Source organism: Lygodium microphyllum, chromosome 23, assembly GCF_053477565.2.
Source record: "Lygodium microphyllum isolate KBCC chromosome 23, Lygodium_microphyllum_v1.1.10, whole genome shotgun sequence".
NCBI classification, from domain to species: domain Eukaryota; kingdom Viridiplantae; phylum Streptophyta; class Polypodiopsida; order Schizaeales; family Lygodiaceae; genus Lygodium; species Lygodium microphyllum.
In genome coordinates this window covers 105,169,565-105,196,829 of record NC_141157.1, presented here as the reverse complement: position 1 = coordinate 105,196,829, position 27,265 = coordinate 105,169,565, and the positions used below count along the sequence as shown (strand labels likewise).

The 27,265-nt window shown below is 42.5% G+C and overlaps 1 protein-coding gene across 8 annotated transcripts; it reads right to left on the bottom strand.

The window, feature by feature from the left end:
- Positions 1-198: 198 nt before the first annotated feature.
- Positions 199-26,786, bottom strand: LOC148016576 (envelope glycoprotein). Of its 8 annotated transcripts, none has more exons than XR_015688136.1 (6): positions 26,552-26,786; positions 26,238-26,356; positions 3,030-3,125; positions 2,303-2,329; positions 1,487-1,602; positions 199-978 (listed from the first exon to the last, which is right to left on the bottom strand). XR_015688136.1 is itself a non-coding variant. In XM_087664449.1 (5 exons), exons 1-4 carry the CDS (start codon positions 26,689-26,691, stop codon positions 2,307-2,309), a joined length of 378 nt encoding a protein of 125 aa, XP_087520575.1. In that variant the 5' UTR covers positions 26,692-26,786; the 3' UTR covers positions 1,302-1,602; positions 2,303-2,306. The 8 variants fall into 8 exon arrangements, 3 of the variants coding, with proteins under 3 accessions (XP_087520575.1, XP_087520577.1, XP_087520576.1); XR_015688137.1 differs by having other exon boundaries at positions 202-868; XR_015688135.1 differs by lacking the exon at positions 199-978 and adding an exon at positions 1,994-2,069 and having other exon boundaries at positions 1,302-1,602.
- Positions 26,787-27,265: the final 479 nt, after the last annotated feature.

Genomic DNA, 27,265 nt, shown 5'->3' with positions numbered 1-27,265 from the left:
TGCAAGCATCTTCTAACAGTTGTCTTTGCATGCTCTAGAGTAGTCAAACCTTTGCTGAGGCTAAAATCAATAAACTATACCACAAATTTTTCTCAAAGTTCAGAAACTAATATCAATTTGACAATAGGTCCACTCTTCAAACTATATTCATTGTAAATTAAGCTTAAATTACTATCGCTAGTGTATATTGTTCACCCTAGCCACATGTATCTTTACAGTTTTGGAGAATGGTTTTAAAGCAACTAGGTCACATGTAGGATTTACAGGACAAAATGTGTCTTCATGTTACATAGAATTCTTTATAATACATGTACCAGACTACTAGGAGTTTGTTTTATAAATTACAAACTTCTGTACCTTTAGTACCTTAGAAGATCATGTGATGGGTCCTTAAAACTCCTTTTGAAAACTGACTGGAAAGTCAGTCTCCTTCGAAACCAGCTGGTATTTCAGAGTCTCCAGTATAATATAGTTTAACTGATTTTTCCATTGGTCCAAAATCGGGCTCTCTTCATGGGCAATAACCTTCTCCTTACTTAAAATATAGAACTTCATTGCTTAATGTGAGTGTGCGTATCCAGTTGGCTTGAGCTCATATGATTCTTTGCTAGCAAGGCATTCAATAATATAGACAGTACCATCACGCCACTGCCCCAAAATTTGTTGTTTGAATATCAACAGCAACTAGTTTTTACTGCTTGAGCTACCATCGTGAAGGGTGTTTCACTTGTGACCAAACTTCTGAAGGGTAAGAGGTTCATCCTCATCTAGTCCAGAGCTTCCATTCATCAAAAACCACCATTCTTCAGGTGCAGCTACTCTAGAAATCATACAAAGGTTGATGTAGCACATTGTGCAGTTCTTTGGACTGCTCAAATGAGGGAGACCCACAAGAGAGGAAATTCGATCAGCTACTCGCTTTGACAACTAATGTGACTGCAGTCTCGCACACCCATTCGGCGTAAACAAGACCGATATCTAAAATGTGCAAAATTCAGTTCACACAGATCGAGTAAAATCAGATGATGGGGGTTTTGAGATGAATTCAATACATCTGTGCGCACATTATTTGCATGTAAGGAAGGCCACTTATTACCAAATCAAGGTCTCGCATCCAAACATTCACATAGTATGGAAATGCTATCCTAAAAAGTAAAGCATGTCTATTATATTACATTTTTAGAACTGCCATTGATCAGCAAAAGACATTAGATCCTCTCTGATTTTCTACATAAATAACTCCAAGACAATTCAAGGGGAAAAAAAGTTCCGCAGGCCATTCACTTATAAGCGGTCAAAACTTCAGAGAACTCTTGTCAATTCTAACCTGTTAATAGAACAAGAAAGGAGACCATTTGCAGATTTATACACATACAGACAAGGTGATATCAAAACTTTCAATGCAAGTCTAAAATTGCCTCCACACTGTTCTCTATCAAATCATGACTATGGCCAGCATCTCAGCAGGCTGCAAATAATCACTTACACTAACAAGAACAATGTTCCTTCTGGTGCAGAAAAGTTTAAGCACATGTTTCCTTGCTGTTCCAAAAAATCATGATGCAAAATGTCTGGTTCACCTCCTTCTCAAGCCATTGAGATCTGGGAGGAAAAAAAAAACAAACTTTAAAGAATGAAACATATTGCCGAGTGCTTCATTCCACTTAAGACTTCAAAATACAAAAAGCCAGCATTTATCTTGCCTTCAGTAGATTGTCTTCAACTTCATCGAGCATGAACAGTAATAGCAGAATAAGCTTTGCTAACAGTTCATAGATACAGTTGAAAGATGCCAACTGCTGTTATGAGCAGGTTCTGAAATAAATCTACCCTAACTATACATACAAAGATTCTACATCTTGTTCAACAAATCAACATAGCATTGCTTAAAGATGTGATGAAGCATAAATGATACCCCTATGCAGCACCCCCCTAGATAATTTTCCAGTATGCCTGACAATTTTGCAGTGCACAAATATTGAACTTACACTACCTCCACAGCAAAAGCTGCCTTAAATTATTCGCCTTGAAGAAACATTGCATGGACAACTCCAGTCAATTCTCATTGCCTGCTGAACGAACCCCCTCCCCATAACCAGCAGTAGCAATGGCATAAAGAGTCCAAAAAGGCAGCCTCCATTATAAACCAAAACACATGAAAATGAAAATGTCCCAGAGCAGAAAGTTGGTCAGCAATTGAGACATCACTATTATAAACATTGAAGTGACTCAAAGGCATATGGTGCTGATAATCATATAGCCAGGACTAGCATGGCAGAGAGAGGGATGAGGAGAGGCTTACTTTGTTATGCTCCCTGGAAAAATAACCCTGCCAAGAACAAGGGTACACTTATTACAATTGTGACACCTTGACCCATAAAATAACAGAACAATTCTATTTGAGAGCCATTTGAGAGAATGCATGGTCGAACGCATATGCACATGTACAAGAGATCGTTTAAAGAAGGCGTGCTTGAGCTGTAATATTCAAAGCAGCACAAGGTCATGAGCAGGAAAAAGTAGGGAGACTTTTTCAATGTTGCATTAGAAATATACTGACATTCCTGTCATCATCATCAGAACCCAGGAATTTGTCTAAGCTTAAGGGCATATAAAACTGGTTATATGAATTGCCGAGCCCTGATGAAAAGTGAGCCCACTGTCAAAACTCAATGGTACCAGTGGCCATGTGAGATAATTTTCCATTCGAACACCCATTGCACTGAAAGCTTAGTAAGGAGAGGTACGGTGGGCACAACTGACAATTGTAAATTGGTCAGAAATTCCACGTAGAAAAACGAGCTTGGCAAGCAAACGGTTGTGTTTTTAACTGGAACAGTCTTAACAAACACAATGGAACTAACCTTACATTGGATTTCTCAACACAACCATGTGAGAGTGCACAATGGAAGCAGGAGCAATAAACACAAACACAATGAACAGTGAATGAGACGAACAGAGAGCTCAGATAGAACCATGGACAGGCAATGGAATCCATCATAGAAAGCATGAGAACAAAAGTACAATACCATCACGGTAACCAGCACTCAGGTGACCAGCCACAGTGCCTCCCGTCCCTCTCTCTCTCCAAGAATGCAAGTGCCGCAAGGTAATGTGAGGAGTGCCTACATATAGGCAGCAGTGAAGGAACCAACACGAGCAGGTCAGCCAATAATGACAGATCGGCCAGCAAAAAATGCCAGTGCCCTGCTGCCCAATATGCACAGCCTAACTACCCACTAAATGAGATGCCTAACCCATGACATGTACTAAGCTGACAGCCTCTCTCATCATGGATAATCAGTACAAAAAGATATACAATGATGATACCATACGAGTCCCTAGGAACCATGTCCCATACCACAACAAGAAGTCTGCCAGACACATCTAACACCACTCAAAATCCATCATAAAAAGTATGAGAACAAAAGTACAATACCACACGATAACCAGCACTCAGGTGACCAGCCACAGTGCCTGTAAAGACTAGTCCATCTCCAAGAATGCAAGCAATACAAGATAATGTGAGGAGTGCCTACAGATAGGCAGCAGTGGAGCAACTGACAAGGGCAAGTCGGCCAGCATCAGATCAGCCAGCAATAAATGCTTCTGTACACATGGAAAATGCAGTGCCCAATATGTCTAGCCTGCTGCCTACTAAATGACATGCCTAACCCAAATATGTACAAAGGTAACACATCTGTCCACAAAAACATTAGGACTACAAGGGACCAAATGTCAGAATATGCTCACTAGCTTGCAAGCTGCACAACAAACTCATATTCCAAAGCATAAGAAAAGTGTATGCTATACTTTCATAAAAAAGCTAAGCTTAGCTTGACTTCCATATACAGTGCAATCCAACAAAGATGCTTGCATACGTCCAGAATCCAGCAAACAATGCAATCCAACAAATAATGCTTGCATATGTCCAGAATCCAGCAAACAATGCTTGTATTATGTGGAGTAAAGAACTCACAGCAGACATCCACTCCATTATTTTAAAAATCAATCACAGCATTGCTCAACTGGCAACACACTTCCTCTTCTTTGAATACTATGGCACAGCAGACATGTGATGATAACACGGCTCATCCAGAAAACAAAAAGGGGAAAGATGAAGTGTGCTACATTGACATGCACCTAATCCCAAAGAAATGGAATTTGTTACATTGACAAACACCTGTTCCCATGCCAAAGACTGGGTTCCTAATTACAAATACACCTGAGTGCAAGAAGACAGCAAAGTAGCCACACTGAACAGCTGTTTGCATTTATAAATACTGCTAGCTGGCATACCCACCTGAGCCTTGAATCACTTGTGTATTACATATACCCAAAAATTGCTATCATTAGCATCGCAAGTCATTCAAACCTGTTAAGCGTGACATGCTGAATTACCATAGGCCAACTGCTACGTCATTCATGCACTGCTCCATATGCAAGTTCTTTACGAGACTCTTTTGGGGGGGTTGGTTTTAGCTATACCATGGTGTTGCTACCAAAAACACCTACATACGGGGTAGTAGTGACTCTGAGCCCTGCTTGGTTTCCACTCTACATGTGATTCCCTATACCTAGCGGTGAACCCTTGTATGTGCAGCGTCATGAGGGTGTAGTCCTAGGATGTGCCTATGTTGTACAATTTCTTTCATTGAATAATACAAGAGTACACCTTGCTCTCACATATCGTGTTACCACTCTGTGCCATGTCAAGTGAATGATTGCATGCAAGTGCATCACACTTGGTATCAGAGCAACTCTTGCTCGGAGTTAAGTGGTGCTCTCGGAAGCAAGAGAGATCCAATGTCGTGACAACCCACATCGCGATGCCCCAGGTCGTGTCTGTCAGAGATCATAGCCTGTCCAGCTGCAGCAGTCGGACCAGCAGCACTGCTGCACAGTCGGACTGTGCAGTCGGACTGCCACGTGGCAGTCCGACTGCCTGCAGCCACTTTTACCAGGCTGCGCCCCAGTTTTGAGCCCCATTCCAGGCAGTTTTTCGCCTATTTATTGCTGACGTTTTTCAGCAGTCTCCCGATCATTCTCTGTCGCAGATTACAGACCGGTGCCGTGCAGATCTCTGTCTCTGTTTGCAGATTTCAGACAGCAGACAGTGCAGACTGCAGCAGACTTCGAGGTGGACAGCAGGTCGCATCGTCGAGGTGGAGACACGCAGTCCAGCACACTGCGCCCGTGTATATCTTTGTATTCAGCATTCTTTATACAGCAGATCTTCAGTGTACACTGTCTCTTTCTCTCCCTTCTCTCTCTGCGTTCTCTCTCTCTCAGTCCTACGCTTCCGCACCGCTGCACTCTGACATGGTATCAGAGCAGTGTTTGAGGGCTGACTGAGCGCAGAATCAACCTGAAGAGGAGTTTCCATCGCGACACAAATTTGCGTTTTTTTTTGCGTTTAAGGGCAGACAGGAGGGCTGCGCCTTGGAACAAGGCTGAAACGAGTGTGGGCGCACAGGAAAGGAGTACAGGTGGTGGATTTGCTGCTGTTTACTGCTGTTTGACGCGGAGAAAGTTTGAGTTTTCAACCTAAAAGTGCAGGTTTTGCTTTTTCATCGCCTCCGGCGGGTGAAGAAGCTTCGGGACGCAGAAGAGCCTTAGCAGGCTGAGTTTACCCAGTCAGAGGGGGCTGCTTTTGCGTTTGAGAAGGCATTGCAGGTGAAGATGTCTACAGAGATGGACTTGGAGTTCCAGGCGATTATGGACCGGAAGGTGCCTGTCCTACCGGCTCTTCCTACAGATCAGAAGCTCGACGGCGACAACTACCGCATTTGGCGCGTTATGATGTTGGCCATTCTGGAGTCCTATGATTTGGCGGAGTTGGTACAGGAAGATATTGACCGGCCTTCGGTAAGAGATGAGTCCAAACTCTCTTCCGATGCTCGTGCGGAGTTGGCCAGGGCCCAGTCTCATTGGGACAAACTGAATGCCAGGATTCGATCCTTTCTCTTTCTATCATGCACTACAGCCGTGATCGCTCACATCGAGCACTTGACGGTGGCTCGTGAGATATGGCTGGAGCTTGATCAAATGTACAATCGGATGACCCTGATGAAGAGGGTTTCTTTGGAGGTACAGATGCGGACCTTGTCCGTCAATAAGTCTTCTTCGCTAAGGGAACACATTAACAAGCTAAGGCAGCTACAGATGCAGGTTCAGAATGCGGGGAAGCCGATCTCCTCCGAAGACATGGCGATTACACTCTTGTCCCAGTTGCCGCCACGATTCGGTACATTTTACTCTGCCCTTATTGCTTCGGGGCGAGAGTCTACTCTTCGGTGGGAGGAGTTGGTTCCTATGGTCTTGGACCAAGAGGAACAGTTAAAGGGACAGAATGCTTCCAAGACGGAGGCGTTGACAGGTCAAGCCTCTCAGAAGAAGGGGAAGGACCAAAAGAAGAAGAAGGGGGATAACAAGTCCAAGAAGGACAAGGAGAAGGACAAGGACAAAGACTCCACATGCCATATTTGTGGAAAGACTGGCCATTGGAAGAAGGATTGCCCTGACAAAGACTCGAAGGACACCAAGAAGAAGGAAACCAAGGATTCTGGAGCAGTGGCTGCACCCTCATCAGCTGCATTTCTACATCTAGTTGTCATTGAGGACGCTTCACCGAATGCTTCTGATGCTGCGATGGCGGCTTCCCAATCTCGAGAGTGGATTATTGATAGTGGTGCCTCACGGCACATGACTCCTTCATCAGATGGTGTTGCCCAGCTGCGACCTTCGCGTGGGCAGGTTCTCATTGGAGACAGCTCTTCAGTTTCTATTGCAGGTCGGGGTAAGATGCAGCTTATTCCGGATGGACGAGGTGGCACCCATACTTCAGAGGTTTTGCATGTACCAGGATTGGGGTACCATCTCCTTTCAGTCCATAAGATTTGCTCTCTTGGTCTTCTGGTGGAGTTTGACAGTTCTACAGTGCGAGTCCTTGATCGTGAATCGAGGAAGGTTCTATCATCTGGATATGAGGAGAACGGCATTTACAAACTGAAGTCTTCCACTGCCCTCTCTACTCTTCTTCTTACCTCACAGTCACAGCCTGAATTATGGCATGCTAGGTTTGGTCACCTGAACTATGACTATCTTCGGAAGGCGTCACGGGGACAGCTTGTTCGAGGGTTGCCGGATATAGTGGTGAGCCAGCAGCCATGTGTCTCCTGCATAAGGGGGAAGCAGCATAGGGATGCCATTCCCCACACCGCTTCGCGGCGGTCTACTTCACCGATGGAGTTAGTATCTACGGATCTATGTGGCCCTATGAGGAATGAGTCCCTGCGTGGGAGCTCGTACTTCATGCTGATCGTGGATGACTATAGCAGGATGACATGGGCCTACTTTTTGGCACTAAAATCAGAAGCTTTCTCGCACTTCAAGGATTGGCTTCTCTTTGAGGAGAACCGATCAGGCGGGAAGTTGAAGACCTTGCGATCCGACAAGGGAGGTGAATTTGTCTCTAATGAATTTGCTCGGTTTTGTGCAGATAGAGGAATTCACCAGGAGTTTGCCAATACGAATACTCCACAAGAAAATGGTATTTTTGAACGGAAGAACCGCAGTGTGATCGAGATGGCGCGCACCATGATGGAGCACCCGAGGCTGTGGCTACTGCAGTCCACATTCTTAATCGATCTCCTACTTCGGCCGTGGAAGGGATGACTCCATTTGAGGCGTATTTTGGGTCGAAGCCAGATGTTTCTTACTTTCGGGTCTTTGGGTGTGATGCCTATGTTCACATTCCCAAAGCTCACCGTGACAAATTCGAAGCGGCTTCCCGCAAACAGGTATTTGTTGGCTACAGCTCCCAGTCCCAAGGCTACCGACTCTATGATCCCGTCAAGCGGGATGTATATACTAGCCGTGATGTGCGGTTTGTGGAGGTTCCGGCTTCTTCAACGGGTGAGGAGCATCCCGTTCTTGGAGATCCAGGGGAGAGTTTGGCTCCTTCTACAGTTCCACTGGAGCCTGTGCCGTTTGATTATGATTCTGTTTCTGACACAGAGTCTACCGTTCCACCGGATCCTTCTGAGGAGTTACCACCGGTGGACATTCCAGAGTCTTCTACTGATGGAGAACGACGAGGGGAGGTTCGGCCTCCTCCTCGCTGGGCCCGTGACACACTCCGTGATTCAGGGATCGAGGGGGTTCTTGAGGAGTGGGGACCGCAGGATGGTCCGCGGCGGTCACGAAGGCACCAGGCGCATTCTTCGGAGCTTGTGTGCTCCAATTATTGTTTGATGTCCCGAGTTATGCAGGATCGAGAGCCCACCTCCGTGAAGGAGGCTTTACAGTCCGCCCCATGGAAGAAAGCTATGGAAGCTGAGTTGGAGGCTATTGAGAGGAATGGCACTTGGTCACTTGTGCCACGCCCCCCGAAGAAGAAGGTGATTGGAGTCAAGTGGGTCTTCAAGACCAAATATCTCAGTGATGGTACTTTGGATAAACACAAGGCTCGCCTTGTTGCTAAGGGTTTTGCCCAGCGCCCAGGGATTGACTGTCATGACACCTTTGCCCCTACAGCTCGTATGGCAACCATTAGAGCTGTTCTTGCTTTGGCTGGCCATAGGAGATGGCCTGTTTATCAGCTGGATGTGAAGTCGGCCTTCCTGAATGGTGATTTGAAGGAGGAGATCTACGTTGAGCAGCCTCCTGGCTTTGGTTCTTCGGACGGGAAAGTCTACAGGTTGAAGAAGGCCCTGTATGGTCTCAAGCAGGCCCCGCGAGCTTGGAACGAGAAGATTGATTCGTTCCTCCAGACTCAGTTGGAATATCGGCGGTCCAAGGCCGATCCGCAGCTGTATGTTCACACTTCCGAGGATGGTTGTGTGCTGTTTGTATTATATGTTGATGATTTGATTGTCACAGGTGATGATGCACAGCAGGTCCAGGAGACAAAGTCAGCTTTACATCGGACGTTCGAGATGACGGATTTGGGGCTACTCCATTTCTTTTTAGGACATGAGATTTTTCAGTCTCAGAGAGGGATCTTTCTCTCCCAACAGAGATATGTACAGGAGCTCTTGGCGTCTTTTGAGATGGAAGATTGTCATGCCCTCTCTAATCCTATGGATCCGAACTGGAAGGCCACTTCCCACTCAGCTTCTCCTTTGGCGGATGCTTCCCGCTATCGACAGTTGATAGGGTCTTTGATTTGGCTTCTCAACACCAGGGTTGATCTATGTTTTGCTGTTGAGCTCTTGGCAGGGTTCATGAGTGAACCTAAGACAGTGCATTGGCAGGCTGCTCAGAGGATACTTCGGTATCTGAGAGGGACGTCTGATTTGGGGATTCATTACCCCGCAGGGACAGATGGGTCAGATCTTGTACTTGCAGGTTGGAGCGACTCGGATTGGGCCGGTGACGTGGACCACAGGCGGTCTACAACAGGTTACTGTTTTACTTTGGGTGCAGGTGTTATTTCTTGGAGTAGCAAGAAGCAGCCCACGGTAGCCCTTTCGTCTACTGAGGCGGAGTATCGGGCCGCGTCTTCCACCACATGCGAGGTTGTGTGGCTTCGGAGACTGTTGGAGGAGCTTGGGTGCCCCCAGACTCGTCCTACATTGCTGCGATGTGACAATGAGAGTTGCATTGCCTTGGCAAGGAACCCTGTTTTTCATGCCCGGACGAAGCACATTGAGATCCAGTACCACTTCATCCGAGAAAAGCTTTTGGATGAGACCATCACTGTGGAGTATTGCAAGACGGAGGATAATCTTGCGGATTTGTTTACGAAGGCGCTTCCTCAGGCTCTACTTCGGCAACATTCCAGATCCCTCAGGCTTCTGCCCTGTCCAGGCTCTGAGAGGGGGTGTCAGAGATCATAGCCTGTCCAGCTGCAGCAGTCGGACCAGCAGCACTGCTGCACAGTCGGACTGTGCAGTCGGACTGCCACGTGGCAGTCCGACTGCCTGCAGCCACTTTTACCAGGCTGCGCCCCAGTTTTGAGCCCCATTCCAGGCAGTTTTTCGCCTATTTATTGCTGACGTTTTTCAGCAGTCTCCCGATCATTCTCTGTCGCAGATTACAGACCGGTGCCGTGCAGATCTCTGTCTCTGTTCGCAGATTTCAGACAGCAGACAGTGCAGACTGCAGCAGACTTCGAGGTGGACAGCAGGTCGCATCGTCGAGGTGGAGACACGCAGTCCAGCACACTGCGCCCGTGTATATCTTTGTATTCAGCATTCTTTATACAGCAGATCTTCAGTGTACACTGTCTCTTTCTCTCCCTTCTCTCTCTGCGTTCTCTCTCTCTCAGTCCTACGCTTCCGCACCGCTGCACTCTGACAGTGTCGCCCCTCGTCACGTCAACCCTTGTCGAGTTGACCCCCAACACGACAACCCCAACACAAGTCAACATCTAAAGACTTAACGCCACTTCCCTACAGCACAATCACCACCCAAGGGCAAGACACGGCTTCCCCACGTCGACAACACCAAAGCCGAGGCACAACTTCCCACAGCAACATGGAGGACAACAAAGAATATGCACCCATCCCAATGGTTCAAGAGAGGAAGAAGAGCTGAGATCAAGAATGGAGAGAAGCTCAAGAGGAGAAAGTAGCCAGCCTAGAGAGGCAGTTGGAGGGCATGTCAAGCTTGTTGGACTCAATATGGAGGAACATGCAAATGAAGGAAAGAGAAGAGGAAAAGAGAAAAAAACTAGAAGTGGAGCAAGGTTACACAGAGTGGGTGATACAACAACAGGAAGAGGAGAAAAGACAAACTGCAAGAAGAGATGGATAGATTAGCAGATAGGTTATCTAGAGAGGAGACATCTACAAGAGCTCAAGACACAAGGAAAGATAAGGAGAAGGTAGTTGAAGTAGAAAGCAAGAAGAAGGACAAGAAGAAAGACAAAAGGCAAACCAATAAGGAAGAAGAGGAGAGTGAGAGTTCAGAAGACGACTATGGCAAGTTCAAAATGCCCCAACCCACCAAGTACAAAGAAGAGAGAGACGAGTTGACTTAAAAGAAGTGGATTGCACAGGTAGACAGATACTTGAAGTATACTAGGATTACTAAAGACAAGAAGGGAGAAGTGGCAACCATCTACTTAAAGGAGGGCGCTGCTAGCTAGTAGCTATTGGAACAAGAGCAAGGACCCACTATCTTTTCATGTAAAGAACTCCACGAGAAACTCAAAGGCTACTTTATCCAAAGATGGAGAAATTCAAAGTGAGAGATGAGTGGAGAAATCTCAAGCAAACACAATAAAAGATGAAGGAGTATGTTAGCAAGTATAGACAATTGTTGTTGCAACCACCCAACATGGACACTGACAGTAAGTTACATGGATTTCTATTTGGCATGCAAAAAAGGGCCGCGAGAGACGTGGAAAGACAAGGGCCAGCCAGTTTAGCTAAGGCCATGAGGATGGCTAAAGGACTAGTCGACCTAGAAGGAAGGAGGACAACCCAAGGGAGCCAAACCAGATTCAACACCAACCTCACCACCAACTCTTGGACCCCGAGACCCAATAACCCCAGAGGCTCATTCCCAAAGATTCGGGGTCAAGTCTAAAGAATAACCCCAACCGCGTCACAATTAGCCTTGGTGCCAAGAGGAGTAGTTGGGCGATAGGGAAACAACCACTGCATCGTATGGGTTTGTTGGATCAAATACTTCATGGCGGAGACCCCGAGCCTCAACCACAAGGGTTAGATGTTTCAAGCACAGGGGACCCCACTATCAAAATAGATGCCCCATGAAAGATACAGCCTCAACAAGCGGGTTTAGGGTAGCAGTTACCAATGCCAATGAAGGAGAGGATCCACTACCCCCATGCATCCAAGAAATCCCCAATGGAAGCAAAGAGAGCCTAGGCCACCCCAAGGGTAGGGACAGTTAGTGCTTGTCCCCAATGCATGGCAGCCCGCATAGCAGCAATATAACACTTATACCTCAAAGATAGAGTGAATGAAAGGGATCAAGCAATCATGGTAGACACAGAAGCCACCCACAACTTTATCACACCAAATTGTGCAACCAAACATGGACTCAAATTGTCTAAAGCTCCAGAAGGGTTAACAATAACCTTTGTACAAGGAGAAGCCAAGGAAGTCAAACACGTCTTTACAGAGCAAGTAGAAGCAAGAAAATGGAATGCCAGACTCAACTTCTTAGTCATTCCCATGGACAATTTTGAAGTCATTTTAGGTTTGGAGTTCTATGACAAGTATGTCATTGCAATGTTTGGAAAAGGAGTTAATGAAATAATGCTAGATATGCAAGGAGAGGGCGTTGGAGTACCCTACGAAAGAATGCAACTCCCAGACAGGACATAAATCAAAGTGCAGATGAAGGAGAACGAGCCTAGAGTCTCATGCCGAATGGCGAATACACTACCTAACAAACCAAGGGTACGAACCCAAGTACCACCTCAACAAGTTACCCATATTAGGCCTCGCATCATGACTTGGAGTGCCAAACAAGTGGATAAATTAGTGAAGCAAGGAGATATGGTGTATTTATGCATGATTCAGCCCATTGAGCACGAGGTCACCAAGAAGCCCAAACCACAAGTTGGCAACAATGAAGTGGAAGCAATACTTGAGGAATATGAGGATGTGATGCCAGCTAAACTACCCAAAGGCCTACCACCCAAAAGAGAGGTAGACCACAAGATCGAGCAAATCCCAAGGGCAATCCCACTAGCTAGAGTCCCCTACCATATGAATCACATTGAATTCATAGAGTTGAAGAAACAGGTACATGAATTGAAAGAGCAAGGATTCATCCGACCCAACAAGTCCCCGTTTGGTGCCCCAGTATTGTTTGTCAAGAAGAATGGGAAACTCCGACTATGTGTAGACTAGACTATAGGGCTCTTAATAAGATCACCATCAAGAATAAATATCCCACGCCCTTAGTTGAAGACCTATTAGATAGACTGCATGGAGCCAAATACTTCACTCGTATAGACCTTAGGTCAGGATACCATCAAATCCATATAGCAAAAAAAGACATTCCCAAAACAGTCTTTCGTACCTAAAATGGAAGCTTTGAGTGGCTCGTCTTAAGATTTGGATTGAATAAGGACCGAGCACCTTTACAATCATTCCTTGCTCAACAGAAAATATAGCATTAGTTCCATAAACTAAGTTGAATGGTATATTTTGCACTATCACCTTGTAGGTAATTCTGTAGGCCCATAATGCCTCGTACAAATGCTCATTCCAATCTTGCCTATGAGAAGCAACTGTTTTAGTTAAAATTCCACCTTTAATTTGATTAGTTACTTCTACTTGGCCATTAGCTCGGGTAATAAGGTGTTGATTTGTGATCAAGCCAACAAGAAGCGTAAGGCAATCCTCTTCACCAAAGGAGACATTGTCCTTGTCAGCTCCAAGCATACGTTGTCAAGCGTTTTTTTGAAACTAAAAACCCCTAGTCTAATTGTAGTTAGGCTTGATTTTTGCTAGCTTAGTTGTTTGCGTGACAGTTTGCTTTGTCATTTCGTAATTGGATTTCTTGTGTTTGTCTAGCTTAGGATTTGTTTCTATCATTTTGTTTGATTTGTTGAGTATGAAACTTGATAGCCTTGGTCGAGCTTGGTATTTTTTTGGACAAGATGAAGCTTGTCTTTGCTAATAGCTACCGAATATTGTGGAACAAGGTTTGTATTCTTATTGAGACTCTTGCACATCACGGGGATAATGGGTTCACGAGCACTTCACGTTGCACTTGTTGATGCACTACACTCGGGGGTCATCTCCTGATTTTCTCAAACACTTCCATGTCACGGGATGGAATTAAGCACGTTTTGCACCATCGTTGAGCACTAGCACGGCATGAGGCCTGTTGCAACTATATGCAGTAACTTTTAGTTGCACGCGCACATGAGAGAGCACCTGTCATTGAGCACGCACATTTCTTGCACGCACCATTTGGGATGTTCATCACAAAGTTAGACACCTCTGGTTGAGAGTGTAAGGAAGTTGGGTGAGTTTAAAGGGTCGTGAAGGACGCCACCAATTGTGAGATGGGTTGTTCATATCTGGTCAACATCATTTCTTGAGTGATTGTGAGATTTTGGATGGGAGGAGCGGAGTATGCTATATTTTTTGAAGAGCGTTGAGAGGTGAGTATAAGGAATTTTAAATTAATCAAGGAACTAGGTTTGTATGACGCACTAGCACATTTAGATAGGCTAGGCAAAATTCTTACAGTGCATCCATATTTTTTGTGTGAGCATTGTTTGAATGGTAGCATGTCATGGATACGATCAATTGCATATTTTCTCAAATCATCTATGGTTGTGCACGGAGTTCTCTTTCATAGCATATTTCTGCTAGGGCACATTGCATGAAAATACAGATTCATTTTGAAGATTCCAAGAATGTCAAAACCGCATTGGAGTTTATGAAGAATACAAGGATATGCAAGACTTGAAAGGTCCATATTGCAAGAGTAAGGTTCTTCTTCATCAAGCAAGCTAATTGGATCAGCATTTGAGGATGGATTTTCAAAGCTATGGCAAGATAGGGTGTACTCAATCTAGGCATGTGGCTGCTATGAGTGTGGCAAGTGATGAAATGGGTTGTGAACCAAGTGACAAGGGAAAACAACACTTCCAGTATTCGAAATCTAGATGCCAGTGGATAGATAATAAATAAAGGGTGCGACATGAAGAAACTGGCAGTTGTTGTAGACGAAGGGCAGCTGTCATTAATGATGGGCATGATGGTAACGATTGCACCGATGGAAACTAATTAAACTCTCAAGAATAAAAATGTTAAGAGATTGGAATGAAGGCATAGGCGGCCTACAGATAAATTGAGTGGGATCGTTTTTAATATATTGCGTTATCTCTTTCTTTTCTTTTGTGTTGTATTTAGCAATTTATTTCAGCACATGTTTATGCTTCCACTACTGCAATACTTCTAACAGCTTCCAATGTTGAACCCACTTCATCTCATATGATTTGGCTTCATCATGAGGCATTGGAGGAGTTGTTAAGGGTAAAGGGGCCAACTATTGAACAGTACCAATAATGAATTATGAGACACATTCTTGATACTACAAAAAGCTAGTTATGAAATGTTTCGTGGTCATTTTTTACATGAACGAACATGAATACTTGGTTTATGTGAACATGGATGTCTTCTTTATACAGAAATACGGGTTTAATCCTTTTGTTTTACCTTTGGACTTGCCTTGCAGAATGGTTGGCATTCATATGTTGATGGGTATATGGCTTATTTTATTATACATTATTTCAAATTTGGTCTATTATACTTCATCCACAAGCATATATTTACTTTGTTGCTATCCCTTCATACCCAAAAGGTAACTAAAGCACAAGAGCAATAAATTATGCACCACTTGAGGACAGCACTCTACATCAAGTTAGTTGTACCACGATTGGTACCTCTACCTTAGCTTCTCGTAATACTTCTGCCAAAGTGCAACAAATGTGGAAGCATATGACCGGACTAAACAAATGTGGAAGCATATGACCGGACTAAAGGAAAGAAAGGAACATAGAGAGAAGAGAGAGAGAAAGAGACAGAAGTGTTGAGCTACAATAAGCATTACATGCTGAATTAGTCTCTTAAACAGCCCCAAAAATGCTTAATTAATGAAAACTCTAAAATGGTGTACAGTTCAAGAGAGGTTAAAGTAGTGCGAGGTATGAGGTCCCAAAACTTCCAATAAATAGATAGATTGCCCTCCATTCAGCCCAATCTCGTTTTTGCAAGTCTTAGGCCTTCTAGCTTCGTTGCCCGCACCCCATTCGCAAAGAACATCTCAGCCGAGGCTACCTAACCTTGCCTACAGCCATTCAAGGCCTGTTTCTAGCCTTCTTCGCGCAATCCACACCGCTGGCAGCTGTTGCCCTACCCTAGAAGCTATTACAGCCTAGGCCAAGACGACTACAGATACCTACGTTTGCTGCAGCAGGCTGCCACATTGAGTCTACATTTGCTCGGTTTTTCAATCTCCTTGAGCATCTAACTCACATCCAATACATCATCCATTGCATTTGCTGTTGTCCGACATCTTGAAGGCTACCTTGCTATGTTTCAAGATCCGTCAATCCTCGAGACACGAGAGTTAGGGGTACAATTTTCATTCCCTGCACACTTTGTTTGCTACATGAGCATTGTATATTTAGTATTCATTCGTTCATTCAAATTTTCAATGTGTTCATTGTCTCTAAGTTACCCTAACCCTAACTATGTTCTATTGAGTTTAAGCTTTGTCGTACACTTTCATTTTTGATTCTACGTTAGGGTATTTCTTCACATGGTATTAGAACAATGTTCTCTTTGACGAAACCTCGACCTTTGATCTTAAAGCCCTTTGCAAGGAGGAGGAACAATAGGAGGGCAAGATGACTTCAAACACATCTTTACCACATCATCATGATGCTCTAGAGCCTAGCACATTGAGATATGAGATGGAGTGGGCCTCATAGCTTACTCTTACTTCCAACATAGCTAGAGAGCCTTCTAACTACCATGGAGTCCACACACCATACAAGATCTCACAAGCCAAATACGATCTCATCTTCATGTATGAACTCAACAAAAGATTGAAGGTAAATTTGAGTTTTCCCCTTTGGATTCAATGCCCGATCTAATGATTTTGCAAGGACAGAAGCTCCACAAAGGACTGATCACCTTGATGTGAAAATTGGCATAAAGTATAAACCATGTTCCTCTCTATCACAATCGTCTCCATCTCTACCTCTTTTGTATTTTCCATATACTTCTTCACCTTTATTCACTCTTATATCAGGTATGCATATCAACACTTTTCAAGATTTTGAATTTACTTCCTCTTTTCCGCAAGGTATTAGTAATGCTTAGGATGAAAGAACTCTTCACACCAAGTATTGGTTCATAAGCCCCAAAGAGAATAGATTTTTTCATTTGAACTCAAGGAAAGGTAAGCAAAAGTTACAAGATTCTTTGGTGAGTACTCCATCATCCTTTCTATTATAAGGACATGTATTTTTGAAACCTCACTTAACATATGGATTAATTTTTAATCACATGGTTAAGTAAATGTTACAATGTGAGGTGTAACTAGGGTTAGAGTAAATTTATAAGCCCATGACTCAAGAAAATCATGGGATGTCACACGCAAAAGTTGCTATATGTTATGCCGCACAAGTACTTGTTGGTATCTAGTGCCAGTTGTTGGCCTAAGTCATTCATTTGACCATAAGTGTCACTTGGTAACAATAGAGAAGTCGTATTTAATGATATCTAACGCCAATTTGATGATCAAAGATGATGCAGAGACACTCAGGAATAAAATTTACTTAGCCAATTTAATTGTTGGCTGATAAGATTATTTTTTGGGATACTGAAATAATTATTAGATTAATTTTTAATATTTGAAAACTGAAAATTAATATTTAATTACAAATAATGCTGAAAAAAACATTTAGAAAGACCGCCATTTGACAAAAATGCCAATGCAAGACTGAAAAACGTCTTTAGGGACTCGAGAGAGGTGTTTTAGTGTATTCAGCTTGCAAGAGAGAAAGAGAAGATGTTGTTAGTCTGATTTGCAACCATTGGAGGATCTTCTGAGGCAGCCAAGGGCAGGAGAAGACCAATCAACAACAAGTGACAGCATCTACAAGCTGTTGAGAAAGGGCAACATCAGTAAATGGCTGATTTTCTTTAGTTCTTTGCAAAGAAAGTCTTAATTTTCTCTCCTTAGCGTTCTCTCTCATCTCCAGCCTTTCCATTGCCTTGCCTCGAAGATTACAGCATTGAGATCACCAAAGGCTAAGAAATTTCAGATTTCTCTACTATAAACTCTACTTTACAACAGAAATTAGAGTTTAGCAACAACTTCAAGAAACGTGCCAAAAATTAAAAGCTCCAAGACTTGGATTTAATTGGGCTGAAGCTGTTTTCATTGAAATTCAAGTAGAGGGACCAACAAATCAATGAATTTGGGGCAATCTCCATCTCCATCAAAGCGAGTAATGGCCAATTGACTACCCGAATCAAGGGGCAAATCAGATTGAAAACTTCTTGGTCATTTTGGATAGCAAGGGGAGTTGGAATACCGAAAGAGATTGGAAAAATCCTATACATCAACTTCTTTTTCAATTAAGTTAAAGAAATACCGAAAGGGGGGCCATTTTTGGGGCCAACAAGGTGTCCATTGTCCAAGATTGTAAGTTATTTTACATTTCTCAGTTTTGTAATAAATGTTACTGCTATAACTAAGTTACAATCAAGAAATTACCACCCATCCACGGAAGGAAGATTGGTTTCACTTTCCTTCAATTTGTACATCTCATGGTCAAATTGATTTTGGTGAATCGTCTCTTTTTTCATTTGCATTCAATGGACAAAAGGGTCCTAACTCATTTCCCACCACCACACAAATAACAAATCCATTTAATCTCCCACCTATCCCACCCACTAGCTCCATTGCACCTTCCTTTCAACCTCCCTTAAGTGCATCTTTCATGTCTTCACACATCACATTAGGATCTTCACCCTTGGGCACGCCCTTTAAGACCTCGTCTTTTTCTCAATCGGATTGTATCTCCATGATGGAGATTCATTCTCCCTTGTGGGACCCAAGACCCCAAGATATCAATTGGTGCCAAAGGCAAAAGTTATAATAAGTTATGCCTAATAGGTACAAGGAGGTATAGCAATTACAACTTGGCCTAGAACATCTAATTTAGCCATTATTCTCAATGGTAACACTAGGAAATTCGCATTAATTAATGCTAGTTCAAGACTATTGCGTGCTCAGAATTACTTGGGTGATAAATTTACCTAACCAATATAATTGTTATTTGGTTTTTTCTAGGCACAAAAATAATTGTTAAAATTAATTTTCAGAATTTATAATCTGAAAACTAATTTAATGTGTTGGATAATACTAGAAATTCAATTTAGAAGCCTACCACCACTTGGCAAAACTTGCCCATGTAAGTTTGGAAAAGTTGAATCGAGATTGAAGGGAGAAGAAAATCTCATTTTTGCATTTTGGAGTTGTTGGAAAGAGAGGTTGGACTACTGTTACTTGTTTTTCGAGCCATTTCTGAACCACTGGAGACCATTCTAATGAAGGAATTGCATATTCTTGACATGGGAAGCTAATGATCGCAGCTTATGCACTTTCTTCTATGATAAACACGAGTTGAATGAGTTGCTTAGAGTTTTCAGGCCCCTAAACAACAAAAATAAGATACAAAGATGTACTTGAGAGATCAGTGAAATGAGTGGGGATGGCTCCAAAGGGCTTGAGGGGATCTTGGATCTAAAGAAAAAGATTGGCTACCCATTCATACATAGTATTATCTTTCTTGGTCAGTTGAGCCTTGACCTACAACCACACGTCTCCATGATGTTGATGTTGGGGCCAGCTAGTGGTATGGATCTTGTGAAGTGAATGCAGCTAGGTATTAATTTGCAAGATATATGGGTTCACTTTGACCATGTGCATCGTGTGGCGGAATGGTCAACAATGGAGCTCATGTGTATGATCCACACCTTCAAGAGTTGCTAACCATTGCAACATACGAGTTCAAAGTAGAGGACAAGAATACTTGAAGGATTTTTGGAGGATGTTGAATGCTATGCTCTTGGAAAATGGTTACAAGAAACTAGAGTTCAAGGGTTGCATGTGGCAAATGAAGCTAGTGCAAATTAGAATGTAGTGCATTTAGTTTATTTCAATGGCAAGTCTTAGCCTCACAAGGAGAGATCTTTCACCTTCCATTGGGAACAAAGTATGGTGAAACATGCAAAGCATTGTGTCAAAGCATCTTTCCATGAGGAACACATAGTGCTTTATTGAAAATGGAGAGATGCAAATTCAAAGATTGTAGTGAGGAATTGCAAGCATGCTTTACAGAAATAGTTGAAAAAAGGTCATGCAATTGATAGTGAGTTGTTGGCCTTGGAGACTTCGCTTGTTGGGTGGGAAGTTTGGTCATCACATTGGAGCTCGTGGTTCTTGGCTCAATAAGAGAATGGTTCGCTTGTTGGGTGGAAAGTTTGGTCATCACATTGGAGCTCGTGGTTCTTGGCTCAATAAGAGAATGGTTTGTTTCGCCCTATAATAAATCTGCCAAAGATAAAGCACTCCAGTATGAGAGCAACCATTAGATATACAAAACATTTGACTCTCTACTACGAGGCAATAGCTATTGATCTCACCATGGATGTGCTACAAAGTGCACATGCTAATGCACACTCGGTTGGTGAAGATACTAGGACTTGGCAAGACCTAGAAGAAATAAAAAATCACTCTCTATGGAAACGGGGGACCTACTTCAACCAAGTGCCTCGTTGACTTAACCCATAGTGCAATGAACGAGGTTGGGATTGCCAAACACAAGACTGTTGAAGAGCAAAGATCTATAAGATGCAAGCTTCCAGTGCTTTTCGCACACGGTGTTGTGTTGGATGCTGATAGCCATGGACCGGAGTACGTGAAAACCACATGAGCAAAGAGAAAAAAACAAGGGCGGTTGATGGACCAGTATCTTCAATTCTTGCCCTTCAAAGAAAGAAAGATAGCTAAGACCATGTGGGTCATTAGAAGGGTAGACCCAAAATCAAAAGTCGCTTGCTTTTGGCTTCTTGAGGAGTCAAAACAAAGATGTGGTGCCTTAATTAATCCTCAAATGCTTCATAGTAGACCGAGTTGCTCGCACCATGTTTGTAGAGTCAACATGCCTTTCCATCTTCAACTACTACCCTTCGGGATGTTCCTGAGGGGTTGATATGGTTTTGTGTTTCTATTGTTTTACATTGCTGGAGTGTAGACATCACTTGGGTAATTGGAATACCTGGGCCAGCTCCTAGTGTGTGGCATGTTGTTGCTGAGGATACACACCTGTCATTAGAAGAGGTGGAAGATTTGGAGAGTACAAGATTCTTCCTAAAGAGGGATATGGTGTCCCTTGTGACATCTCGTGATGTAATGGGGATGTTCCCTCCACAACAAGAAATAAGTTCTTTTAGGCCGAAGTATTGAGGTGGAAAGGTTGTTCGTTGGCATTCCAAGCTAACCAAAGAGTTTAGAGACAATATAGATGAAGTTCTCTCTATTGTTGCCTCTATTGTGAGAGAGGAGATCCAGCTTCTAATGCTTTCTTTGCCATTGGTGACTCCATTTGCGGCTATAAAACTAGGTCAAAACCTCAATTTCACCAAATCCTTGCGATAAATCTCTCAATTTTCTCTCTTTACAGCATTCTCTCTTTCTTCAGCCATTTCCTAGCTTTACTCCAAGTTTTACAGCAATCCAACCATTAAAGGTGGAGATTTTAGTGAATCTCTACTGTAAACCCTAATTTACAACACAAACTAGAATTTCATAGCCACTTCAAGAAGCGTATGTCATGGGGACGTAAAATTTTAAGATGCTTTAATCTTGCCAATAACATTTGATTAAGTTATTAATCAAATGTGCAAGGTTTTTTGGCACATGTGATGCACATGGCAATTATTTCATGGTAACAAGCCAAGGACCACGAGGATGCAATGGATGTCAAAGGCAAAAGTTGCAATAAGTTATATCTCACAAATACTAGGTGGTACCCAGTGTCAGATTTAGGCCAAAACCAATTTATTGGCCACTAATGTCAATAGTGGCATTAGAGACCACATTAATTATTTAATTAATCCCAATATAAGGGTCAATAACTACTCAAGGATACTTGAAAGACAAATTGGCCTAGCCAATTTAATTATTGGTTGGTGAAATTGATTTTTTGAGCACTAAAATAATTAATTTAATAAGCTGGATAACACTAGAAAATGGAATTAAAAGACTGCCACATGGCAAAACTTGCCCATGCAAGTGGAAAAAACGTTTTAAGGGGCTAGTGAAGTCTATTCTAACCATTGTGAGAGAAAAGGAAGTTATTAGAGAGCAAGGAGATACTGTTGATGTGATTTGCAGCCACCGTGGACCAATTCTCCAGCAAGTGACTGCAATTTGGAGCCCTCCAAGAGCAAGTGATAGCAGCCCAAGGCCTTTCTGGTGTAGGTGACAACATACGAGAGAGGGCAACAATCTTTCTTGTGGTCCTAAGCTGTAGGTGATAGCTTCCATGATTATTTGAGCAAGGCAGCAACAGTTTTTTAGCATTTGTCGTAATGAAACTCTAAAATTTCTCTCTACAGCATTCTCTCTCATCCTCTAGTCATCTCTCAAGTTATCTCATTATTTTCCAACAATTTGAGCTATCAAAGGAAGAGATTTCAATCAATCTCTATTGTAAAGTCTAATTTATAATAAAAATAAGGGTTTAACAACTGCCTCGAGATGCGTGCTTAAAATTAAGAGCCTAAGACTTGAATTCCAAGACAAATTTCAAGGAGATTTAAGAGGTCAACTAGCCAATAATAGATTTTGGGCTGAATTTGTCTTCCAAGGAGCAAGGTAAAGGTCAATCCCCGTGTATGATATAATAGGGTGAAGGGAGATTCAAGGAGAGGAGTAGATGAAAGAGAAGGGGTTGAAAGAAAGAAATAAAAGATGTAGAAGAATACTCACAGAGTTGAAGCTTATCAGATTATTTTTGCATTATGAAAAGATAAATCTCTTGTAGACAAAAACATACATAAAACAATACCTTCCTCTATGCTGCTCAGACCGCCAATCAGATGCTTCTCTTGGCTCCGAAAGGGGGATAAAATACTATGACACCTAGCTAGAATTCTACCAGATCACTCCATCTCACAATTCGGAGTGTTGTTCACTGCCTTAAAACTACGATCGCACGTCGCGCGATTTCGTCAATCCTTCTTTTTACATAAAATCCTCTCAAAATGGTTGAAAGCGAGCGCTAGTTTTGGGGCCAACCTAGTGTACAATATCCAAGATTAAAGTAGTAAAGTGTGCATTTTCAGTTTATGTGAATTTTATGCTGCTGTAAATAGTACTTAATCGGGTTATTTACCACCCTATCCAAGGACGAAGACTCCTTGTAGCATGCCCGAATTTAAAGGTTTCAAACTTAAATTTCCAAAGCTAAAATAAATGCATTTCAAGAGGATCCAAGAGACCAACTATCCAACATTGAATTTAGGGTTAATTTACTTCCCAAGGAGTAAAGGTCAAACCCCTAGCAAATAAAGAGACAATTTGATTTGAAGACTTGCTAATCATTCATTATAGAAAGAGACACTTAGATTAGTCAAGGAGATTGAAGAATCTTAGTTGTACTCCATCCATTTGCAATATAAGTTTAAAAAATACCACAAGGGGCGCTAAGTTCTGAGGCATAGTTGCCAAGAAACCCATTTTATAATATTTAAGAAACTCATTTCATATCTAGCCGTTTCAAAAGCGTACGAAAGACCTAAATTCAACTTCCAAAAAAGCCCTACTCGAAAAAAGGTGTTTAATCTTTTGTAATCAACATTTGTCATGGATTCATTTCACACCCTAACATGCAGATTAGCATTGATTACACAATTTTGCTCAAGTTGTTAACCAAGATGCATGTATATTTTGATACTTTTTTCTATTAATATAGCTAATATAGTCATGGATAATGAACCACGATATATATAAATATTAATGCTATGTAGAATCTTCATTTGCGTTGTATAAGATCATGGATTATGATAAATTACATTATATGAGTCATACTATATATGTATAAAGTCTAATAGTTTTCTTTCATCTCAAATAAAACTCGTTTCTAACATTTTAGGAAACTCGTATAAAACCTATGAAACCTGGTCCATACCTCCCGTTTCAAACACCCTTAGCAACTATATTCTAGGGTCAACAAACTGTCCAATGTCCAAGATTAAGTGGTAACATTTGCATTTTCAGTTTATGTGAATTTTATGTTTACTACAATTGTTGGTTAATCACCTCATTACCACTCTCTTCAAGGAGGAAGGCTAGTTGCACCAAAGCATGTCTCAAAATATGTCATACCACAGCTGATGTAGGTGACTGATTAAGGATGTGGATAGCAATGGCCACTGCCTCAACCCATAGACACTATGGTATCTACAAATGCTCTAGCATAGTCCGTACCATCTTAATCACACTCTAATTCTCCTAAGGTGTGTTGATGTTAACAAACTCATGGTTAATGTCACGATCTGCACAAAAACTGGCAAGCTTGTTGAATACAAATTCTCCTCCTTTGTTGAATTGCAAGGTCTTGAGTTTTCTACGAAACCGATTTTCCTCAAAGATAACCTAATCTTTGAAATGTGAGAATGCATCATACTTCATCTCCACCCATGTCATCCTACTAAAATCATCAACAATTAGCATAAAATAGGAACTCTATTCTCATCGGTCCATATAAGTCCGTTGAAATAAGCTCGAAGAGCTCCTTTGCCCTATATGAAACCTTGCTAGGAATCACATCTCTATACTACTAGCCGCAAATACAACACGTACGTGGCAAGTGGCTCATCTCAATCTCCAGCACTCTAGAGCAAGCTCTCCACCTTGAAGCATTCAAGGCAAAGTAGAATACGCTAAATCAAGGCAATATCTATGAGAAAAGAGTTATCACCATGTCCTCTAAGGTAGTCGCCTTCCCTATATTCTAAACTTGCATCTACAATCATCGAAGCTTATTGACATGTTCCTACATGGAAGCAGACTTGAACGGGTTCAATGTCTACTAGAGACACTTGTGTCATCATGGTCATCCAATTGTGTAACTAATCCAATTCTAGCCATGTATCCCAAGCAATGTTCAAATGCTCTATGTAAACTGTCATAGCTGATGTGCATAAGCAAAATAGAAACAATTGGATGTAAGCATTTAACTTATCCTAATGTGCTTGTACCTTTGTCAACTTAACTTTCTCATCTAAAGAAAGCTTGGATAAGTCACGGACTGTACAACAATATGTGGCCTTGGTCACGCGCTTCACAAATCGTAGGATTCCAAGATGGCAAGCACCATTACCCACTATGTGTAGTAATTCTATTCCTCTAAGTTTTTTATCTTAAGAAAGAGTTGACAACAAGGGGACCTTATGGTAGTCCATAATAGCTTGGAACTCCACATCAAGCTTGGAAGACATTGTTACTTGAATAACCTACACAAAAACAAGGGTAAGCCCCTCCAACTCCAAAAACACAGCCTCCTAGGGCCTCCTCCGCTCATCCCGGACCTAGTTCAACCGCGAGAGGCAATGAAAACTCAAAATCCACGGCCAAGAGCTGTAAATACAGCCTTTTCTCTTTCATCAAGAATAAAACCTACAACAAATCGGCAACTTTTCCCCTTTCCCACGCTTCTATGCCCGTTTCAGCCTTGTGTAATGCAGCCCTTCTGCTCGCCCTTGAACACTGAAAACCTAGCCTTCTTGTAGCACTGAAATCTTCTCTTCAAGTCTGCCCACAATCAATCAGCCCTTCAACACCACTCCAATACCATGTCAAAGTGCAGCCAATACGAAAGCGATGGCCAATCAAAAGCTGGTCTGACTGTAGCAAAAAACAAGCCAACTGCATTAAAAAGTAATAAAAATGCTATGAAAACATGCGCCATGCCACATGGCACTCCTGTTTGGACTGCACAGCCTGACCAACCTGATCCGCCTGCCTCTAAACTTGCCCCAACTGCTGGCAACAGCCCAAACTGATGCAAAACTGTCCGATCTGATCACAAAATGCATAAATCTGCCCTAAAACGACTGTGCACTGCCTGTGCCCATCCAAGGGTGACTAAATCTCTAAAAACTTCTTGTTAATTCTATTATCCCATGGTGCCATGCAAACAAATTCGCCCATAGCCTTGACATTACAATGTTATTTGCACTTATACTTATTGTGTCCTGTAAACATTCAGGTTGCTATCATAGCGATGATTGCTCTTTGTGTTCTTTAATAGGGTGATGAGAGTTCACATAGGTAGTGCCAAAGAATCATCTTGGTGCTTCCCTCCAAATCACCAGCATCACGGAATAGTTGTCTATTGAGGGCATTTTAACCTAGGTCACTTTCTCTTGCTGTTATGGGACCTGGATTAAATACAGAAGACAAACTCAAGCCAAAGGGATTCTTTCTGCTCCTATGATCTTGCTTTCCTAATATAATCTACAAAGAAATTGTAGGGCAGTTGTGCCTTGTCTGCTATTGATGCATGCCTTTTCATGTTCAGACCCTAAAACGACGTGTAATCAAACCAATAAGCAACCAAAATACAGATATCCAATAGACAACAAAATATCGTACTCCAAATGATTCTTCTAATAGTAGACAAAGGAATCGTTGATCGCACCAACCTTGAAGCAGAAAGGGGACACAGAGATCTCCTGAGCTCAGCTTGGACACAAAATGTGCTTTGGCTTCAGCATTGTGCAATGGCAGCAACGATTCTAGACTGACAACGGCCCCTCTCACGCTACCACAACAAAAACAATGCACGGCATGTCATTGGCATGTATGAACAAGAACGGAGTACTCTAACCAAATGCAGGCAGGAGTGCCCGGGAGAATTATCCAATTGCGATTTGTTACTCTCAGGAACCACTGCGCGAAAACAAATTTCGGGCATGGAAAGGTTCACGTAGGAAGACTTATGCAGAAACAAGCTTACCAAAAAGTTCGCGAGAAGACCTTGCGCGAGTCCCCCGGGGAAGAAGGAGTAGCGTTTTTGACGGTGCGAGGGGCCGAGACAGGACGACGGCAGGCAGCCATGGCAGACTTCATGATCGAGGACGAGGCCAAACGCGCCATCACCGTCTCTGAGAGAGAAAGAGAGAACGCTGACAACCTCAACCTAAAACCCCTACAAAAACGTGCATTTTGAGATACTTTGCAAAGTTGAGCTACTCTCTAACCTAAAACCCCTGCAAAAGCTTGCATTTTGAGATTAATGATTGACCAGGACATACTACACACTTCTAAGGTCAGGTTGTCTATATCATGCCAAGTTCACGAAATTGGTTAGCAATGGCTGATGTATTCTAGGCCACCATAGCCCATGCACATTAGGGTAAAAGCTAGAGACGCATGAGAATGTCAAAGAATATGATGGATTTGATTGTTTCACGTGAGCATTGATAGATTGGGAAGCAAGCTTGTAAGGTCAATATAGTAAGTAAAAATGTAACATAGGTTGATGTGGCATCTCCCTATTTGATTCTTAGATTATATGTTAGCATTTTAGCTTTCTTCTAGTACAAGACATGTGCATGAGATTGCTTATGAGTTGATCCGCATTTAGTGTTCAAGCTTAACTCATTTCGTCCTCTGTTGCTCCATGTGCATGATTATCAAAAGTCATAGAGATGAGGGCTAACAGAAAATA